At 30.1% G+C, this 7,939-nt stretch overlaps 1 protein-coding gene across 2 annotated transcripts; it reads left to right on the top strand.

Annotated features, from left to right (window-relative positions):
* Positions 1–1,529: 1,529 nt before the first annotated feature.
* LOC114424639 (mitochondrial-processing peptidase subunit alpha-like) lies at positions 1,530–5,680 on the top strand. 2 transcript variants are annotated; one of them, XM_028391503.1, is made up of 8 exons: positions 1,530–1,958; positions 2,504–2,774; positions 3,971–4,115; positions 4,361–4,433; positions 4,514–4,584; positions 5,176–5,238; positions 5,313–5,369; positions 5,455–5,680. In XM_028391503.1, the coding sequence occupies exons 3-8, from the start codon at positions 4,044–4,046 to the stop codon at positions 5,527–5,529; spliced, it is 411 nt and encodes a 136-aa protein (XP_028247304.1). In that variant the 5' UTR covers positions 1,530–1,958; positions 2,504–2,774; positions 3,971–4,043; the 3' UTR covers positions 5,530–5,680. The 2 variants fall into 2 exon arrangements, 1 of the variants encoding a protein (XP_028247304.1); XR_003669045.1 differs by having other exon boundaries at positions 4,361–4,584; positions 5,318–5,369.
* Positions 5,681–7,939: the final 2,259 nt, after the last annotated feature.

The raw sequence follows: 7,939 nt of genomic DNA, 5'->3' as shown, positions 1-7,939 counted from the left end.
TTACTTGAAAATTTTAATTTAACATATGGTAATAGATTCAGTCCAATTACAAAAAAAATTATCTTATTTTCTCTATTTTTATGAATAAAAAAAAAAGATAAGATCGGAGACGAAAAAAAAGAACTTGGGGAATTGGGGGCGGGGATTGACGAGACTAAACTCGTCCCGTCCCATGCCATGCATACGCATAACACACAAAGGCCTACCTATGATAAGTTGAACCAACGGAGTATGATAAATAAGTCAAACTGAAATTTTATGCATGTTTGAGTATGAGTTTTCACCTATATTTATTTTTTACTAAATTTATTGGCCAAACTCACATTTTTTTTAAGTGTGGAATAACTAAGGCATAAGTAAAAAAATATGAAAAAACTTAAAAAGGCACTGGAATCAAGCCCTTGAAGAGCCCGACCATGCTTAAATCTTCAAGAATTTATAAAAATGTCAAAACATCTAAGAATGGTCATGCTCTTATTTGCACAAATGAAACCATCAATGTCATCATTTTTTCCCTTTTATGGCCCCTTTTTGGAATGACAACACCCCCCCCCCAAAATGATAATAAGATTTTTATGTTATTTTAATATCCTAGAGATATGATAACCAAATGAAAATTCATTGAAATCTTATCGTAACCATCGCAAAGGATTGACTCATCTTCTTATTATTTCGTTTAATTAATCAAATGTTTGGGTTATTTTCATCATTATTTGATGTGGTTGATGTTTTGGAATCAAGATTCACAACTTAGAAAACTCCGATAAATAAATAAAGTGACTTAATTATTAAAAGATATGGCAATAAGGACATGCAAGGACCTACTAATGTAGAACAATCCACATCACTTATATTAATTGGCTAATGTAGAAACCAAGTTGAAGATCCATGTGCATCATGGTTGTTGGATGGAGTTCGCAAGAGCCCATGGATAAGGCCCTTATTGCATTGTCTTTTGCAAGCTTTGGTAGTGATTGAGACCAACAACACTCAGCATTGTTTCTACACTTTATAAGAAGAGTTTGGCTTAGCCATAGGTAAGAGAATTTATGGTTTCCTTTTGCTCCAAGTGGTCCTAATTTCCGTGGACTTTCTAAGTTCTTTTTAGTCCCAAAATCACTGTGGGGGTGGTAATGTGTGTCTATGAGGGAGAGGTTGCAAGGCCAAGCACATGTTGTAAAGGGCCTAGGCTAAAACCCCTTGTTTCCATATATAACAGTTATGTTGCTTTCATATCTTGTAACTTGTATATATGAAAATGAAAGTGAGAAAAAATGTCCGCTGCATGTGTAAAATCAATATATATATACTAAAAAAGAAGTAAATGGAAAATATTGAAATACCCATGGCTGAGAGGTTGACAGCTGTCCAAAATTTTGGTTTTTTGGTCAAAATACCCATAGCTGAGAGCTTGACACCTGTCCAAGTTTTTTGTTTTTTGGTCATTTATGCCCTTCTAGGTTGGGTTGGTTTTCTGTCACCTTGCTGCCATGTGTTTTTTGGTCCATTTCCTTGGTTTTTTTGTCTTTTAGGCTTTTCATTTCCCACTCCCTTGGTTGCTCCACGTATTGTTCCAGATGTCCTCTTTTCTAACCTTTTCATTTTTCACTCCCTTGGTTGCTCCACGTATTGTTGCAGGTGTCTCCTTTTCCAATCTTCATCCCAAGTCTTTTCAGTTTTCTTTTTATTTTTCCATTTCTCTTTCTCCCGTGGCAAAAGACTCATTTCTCTTTCTCTCTCACTCACTTTCTTTCTCTGTACAACTTGGAAGCTTTCTCTCTCTCAAAACAAAGCTCCTCGAGAGGGGTTTTGACAAAAATGCAATTGAGGTTTCAGCTTCAGGGGAAAAGCTCTGTAACGAAGGGAAAACAAGGGAGGGTTAAGGAGACAGAGGGTGTTTTGAATGGAGCCGTTTATTCTCACTGCCATGGCTTCTTCTCAGTTCAGAAGATTATCAGGTTTCACTGCTTTGCAGTTTTCTTCACGAGTGTCCTTTTATAGCATTAACATCTCAGTGTTATATTTTTTCTTACTGATTTTTCAATTTTGTTTTTGGTTCCTTTTTATTTTGTCGGGCTATCGACGAAGAAGCATCCAACAAGCATGTTTTTTCCTCTTTTGCTGTTATGCATGTTTGTTTCATTGCTATTTGTTTTTATTTGCAAGGTTCTAATTTTGTTTGTTGTTATGCATGTTTGCTTCTTAATAATAGTTTTTTTTTACTGATTTTTCAACTCTGTTTTTGGTTCCTTTTTTATTTTCCCGAGCTAATTTTTTTGTCATCTTCCCCATATGGGTTGTAAGTTATGTGTTTGATGAAATGCCTAAATGAAGTTTTAGTTTTTAATCTTAAAAATTCATGTGCATCAGTGCGCATCCTGCAAATTCCACGCTGGGTGTCTAATGAATGATACATGCAAGACTTTGATGATAATCATTGTAACAATTGATTGGTATTGATATCATTTATATTCTTTAATTATTTTAATCTATTGTTCAACAGGAAGAAGCCCAGGTTTTTTGTTCAACAGGAAGAAGCGCAGGTTTTTTTCTTGCTCTCTCTTAGTTTGTGTTTTTTTTATTTTCTTTTATTATTATTATTATTATTATTATTATTATTATTATTATTATTATTATTATTATTATTATGTAGTTAGGTGTCCTTTTTTATGTTATAATGGCCGAGTGAACTTTGAAATTTTTCTTTGAGGTTCCTGGTGTGTGTAGGTGGTGATAATAAAGAAAACCAAAAAAGGTCGTAGAAGATTAAAAAGGTACTCCCTTGACTTGGTTCTATTGCCTGTGCTTAAAGTCTTTATAACTATTGTTAGTCAAAAGCTTTAAAAAAAATGATTTTAAGATTCTGAAAAATGTGAGTTTTTATAGAGACCATTTTAGAAGCTATTATTATTATTATTATTATTATTATTATTATTATTATTATTTAGCTGGATGTCCTTTTTTTTGTTATAATGACCGAGTGAACTTTGAAATTAAATAGTCTCTAATATCTATTTTAAGTTTATAACATATGAAGGAAATTCTTTGGGCAATTATTTTTAACATTTTGCTTCTCAAGCAGTAGAAAAGAAGCACACTTTATTTTATTTTGATTGGTTCACTTCTTTTAATGGGTTCGAGTAACTAATGCACCTAAATCATAGTCCTCCTTTTAAGTTTGGCTTAGGACGTGGATAAACAGCACTGGTGTGGATAAGCATTCTTTAGGGAAAATGGCATCAGTAAAGAGACAAATGAGAAAGCCAATCACATTTAACTTTTGTGTGTTCTGCCAACCATTGTTAGCCTCCCGAGAGACTTGATGGTTAAGAGCATTGATCTCTTTCTTGCATTATTGATGCTAAAAATGATGTGGTGTATTGCTAATTTGTTGTAGTGGCATATACTAAGAAGATAATGTGGGGTATTGTTAATTTGTTCTTATTCATTTAAAGTTTTGTTTGAATTTTTTATTTTGATTTTGATATGGTGGGTGCAACTGAGGGTTACACACATGGGAATGTATTTTTACATTAAACAAGAACTTCTATCATTTCATAATATATCCATTGTACTAATTATTCACTTTTATTTGATGAGGCTGCAAACTTTTGCTTCCCTGTTTCATTCTTTTAGTCAATATTTTGTATTTAATTAAAAAAATGTTTAAATTGCATCCCTTGATATAAAAAATTATAATGTATGTACCTGTTTCATTCTTTTGAAAAATAACTCCTCGCCATCCGCTAAAATTTATCCCTTTTTTATACATTTACCTCGACAAACCTGGGGTTTTTGATGCATACAAGTATTTTTGTTGGAACGTTGATATATAGTTAAAGAAATTGCTTAGTACTTTACTGATATTTCTCAATTCTTTTAAACACATTCTTTGCCTTGCTCTATTTTCCCATTTTTTTTCCTAAATCATGCACACATATTGGCTGATAATATTAATGTATTGTTGCAGGCTTTAATAGGTCGAATTGGTTGCCTTGAGCAGCCAGTGTTAACATGCAAAGCCGGGTAGGGATTCCAATGATATGTTGGCTGAGGTTGTCAAGAATTCTTGGAAAAAAAGAGCAAAGGAATCAGTCGTGATTAGTAAAGGGGAGGTAAAAATTGCATCTGTAGGCTCTTCTTAGATGTGATTTAATGCTGATGACTCAAATGGTTTCCCTGAATTAGGGAAGAATTACAACTATATAATAATTGCTCAACTCTTGCTATATGGATACCGTGTAACCATGACAACTTTCTCTTTTTTTTTCCCTCCTTTTAGGCTCTTTGGAATTTTTTACAATAGTAGTTACTGCTTTATATATCAAAATTTAGTGCTTTTTCTTATGCATCAATATAGGGCTCTGATTTTGTGGCAAAAGCTGTGGATTTAGCAGCCAGAGAATTAATAACAAGTGCATCACTAGGACAAGGTTTGATCTGCGTTGCTTTTTGTCTCTTGCTGTGAATCCTGATATGTGCCAAATTGAATATAGGCTTCCTGCAATGGTAGTTACACAGGTACAGCTTGACCGTGCCAAGGTATCCACGAAGTCTGCAGTTCTAATGAATTTAGAGTCCAGAGTATGCTCTTTCTAACTCTCACTGGTAGTTTGAATGATATCTAATTTCTTTCATTTACTCTTCTCTCCGCACCTGAATTAAAAATAATGTGTCCCTCTTGCATCTTTGCTTCCTTCAATATTATGATATATTTTGCCAAATCCCCAAAACAACAAAAAAAATGATTGAATGTAAATAGGGAAATTAGGTATATTATTAATCTTCTTTATAAAGGAAATCTTGAATAATTCATTATTTATATTATTACAATAATTAATATTTTTTATATCCTTTGGTTTATCAGAAGGAGTAGTGGATACTGTTTAGGATCATTGTTATAATAGGCAAAATTGATGGTGATCGTACATAGTGGCTAGGAAAGGATATAATGGCTATTGCTGCAGTTATTGGACTCAGTGGAGGAAAGAGACTCTTGAGTTCATCATACCATTACTTTGATATTATAGAAAAGCTTTCTTATGGCACTGATTTTGGATCCACACACTACCAAATTGGATTTAAGTATTATGACTTTTTCATCGTAACCATGAACATATTTCATTTTATGTTGAGTATTGGCAATTGTTCCTTATGTTATCATGTGCTTGGTAGGATATCAGAAGAGAGCTTGGAATGGAAATAATTGAGGAACATATGGTGATGGAATATTCTAAGGTGATGCATCCTGCAATACTTAGTAGTTTTTTTAGCAGATTTTTGTATGTTTATATGTTATTGTTTTTTGACAGGTCAGCAAGAAATGTGAAAAATGTGGCCATGGGGAAGCTACCTATTATACTAGACTGGTATCTTTAATGTATATTTGCCAATTCAATTTGAAGCTCTTATTTAACAGTCTAAATTTATTTATTTTAATCATTCTAATTTCAGATGAGATCAGCAGACAAAGGGCAAACTACTTTCTACACATGTATCGGCTATGGTCATCCGTCTCAGGAGAATTAGTGGTTTACTTTAAGGTTATGCTTAGTTTGGGAGAGAAAAGTGGAAGGAAAAAGAAAGATAAAGAGTGAAAATTGAGATGATTTTTTGATAGGAGAGAAAATGAAAAGAAAGTTAATTTTTCTTCTTCTTATTTGATTGTGTATAAAGGAAACTTTGTTGGTTATATCATCTTCCATATTACAAAACTTCATGCCACAAAAGAACTGGTCAAAGCATTTGCAAATTAAAAAATTACGAGCATAAGGCTACATAGATAATTCAACGTAAATGATATACACAAAGTTAAATATTTATGTTCCCCTGAGCTTTGATGATTACAAAATAAGGTTTGGTCTTTAATTAAATAAAGTGTTACTAAAAATAATCCTACAGACAATGGGAATAGACATGACAAAAGAGGATTTCATATATAAATTCATAGTGCTCGAATATCAGTGTTATTTAAAAAAGAAACTATACACATATAAATATACAATTCTAAATACAAATCTATTAAAATGCTGGAATGAAAATATATCCCATGTGAAAAATAAATAATTTTTAAAGTGCCACAAATTTAAAAGGGAGATTGGTTATTATTACTAATAATAATTGAGTGACCCGCTGCTATAATTTTGTTGTTGTTATTATTATTATTATTATTATTATTATGTGTTGTTAATTTAACTTTAGCAAGTGTGTTTATTTTTTATCTTATTAACTTTTCAACTTATTATATATCCTTTTTGATGTTTTATTTTTTAAATCACATTTTTCTTTTTCAGTTAATTTATAATGTTTCTATTTTTATCTTGCTGATTGTTTCCTGTATTTTTATTTACATAATATATTTCTGATTTTCTGTGTATTTTAATTATTTCTCTTTATATTTATGGGTGAAATCAAATTATACTCTGAATTTCTTATTTATTGTAATTGAAAATACTCTACCAACTTTAATGTTGATATTCACACGGGAGACAAATCACGTCGGTAGTGCAATGAAAAGTAGCAATTTTCCTTACTTTCTCTTTTTGTATTTAATTAATTTATTTATTTATTTTGTTATTATTATTATTATTATTATTATTATTATTATTATTATTATTATTATAATGTGTTGTTGACTTAACTTTAGCAAAAGTATTTATTTTTTATCTTATTAACTTTTCAACTTATTATATATCTTTTTTGATGTTTTATTTTTAAAATCAGACATATACAATAGTGAGTAATTATATAAAAAATTGTTTATTTAGCACTTTAAAAATTAATAGTGAGTAATTTTAAATTTGTGGCACTTTAAAAGCTATTTATTTTTCACATGGGATATATTTTCATTTCAGCATTTTAATAGATTTGTATTTAGAATTGTTTATTTATATGTGTATAGTTTCTTCTTTAAATGCAGTTAATAGAACATGAACATGGATTTGAAATTGATAATTTTTCTCTCTTATGTCAGGTAATTAGAGAAAATAGTGTGGTAACTGTTGAGGTGCTTGAAATTCAAGTGTTTAACTGTAAATTAACAATTGTTATGTGACCTGACAAATGTAAATATGAAGTAATTTATATTATAATTGACATACTGTGATATATTTATAAAAAAAACTATTTTACTTATTTGAAATTTCAATTCTATATTTAATTACACTTTCTTTTTACTTTTTAACCCTTTTAGTTTTAAACACTTATTTTGATTATTATGTTTGAGCCTTATGAGATTCATCTTAATATAGTTTATTAATTTTGTGATCTGAAACAATTGTTTTGCATGAACATCAAGTTTCCTTAATCAAGTTATCTATGTGTATGCACAGATTTTAAATTCGCATAAAGAATGGATTTCAAATTCACATGAACATCAACCTTTGAAGTTTGGTTGATCGAGTGACCCATGCGTACACACGAGTTATTAACTAGTTATATTGACTAGTTATATGTTAAACAAAATGATTGAATTAAAGTCACAATAATATTTAATAAAAAAAATAAAAACAAATAACTTATATTTTTTTAACTGAATAGTACTTAATAGTTAATACACAATTGCAAGGTGTAGATGACCTCACGTCTCACGATAAGGTATAGTAGAATTAGATGTGCAAAATTTGATGAGCGCCCAATGATAATTTGTATGGTTAAAATTTGATAAGGGGTGTGAGTTTTTGTGTAATAGACAATTATTTTTAAAATCATATATACTATAAAAAATTAAGTTAAAAGAGAAAAAACACTTAAAGTTACAAAAATTGTATAATCAATTCAAGTAAAACCTAAAATTATAGATTAAAATATTTTAAAATATAAAAATATGTGCAATTAATTTAGAATATTTTCAATTTAAATATCAAAATAAAATATACCAAGGATAGCATTTATCATTCTTTAAAAGAGACTAGATTATCGGTAAAAAAAAAAAAGTGGA

This window comes from Glycine soja, chromosome 8 (assembly GCF_004193775.1).
Source record: "Glycine soja cultivar W05 chromosome 8, ASM419377v2, whole genome shotgun sequence".
Classification (NCBI taxonomy): domain Eukaryota; kingdom Viridiplantae; phylum Streptophyta; class Magnoliopsida; order Fabales; family Fabaceae; genus Glycine; species Glycine soja.
The sequence above is the reverse complement of the archived record's forward strand: the minus strand, read 5'-3'. Positions and strand labels throughout refer to the sequence as shown.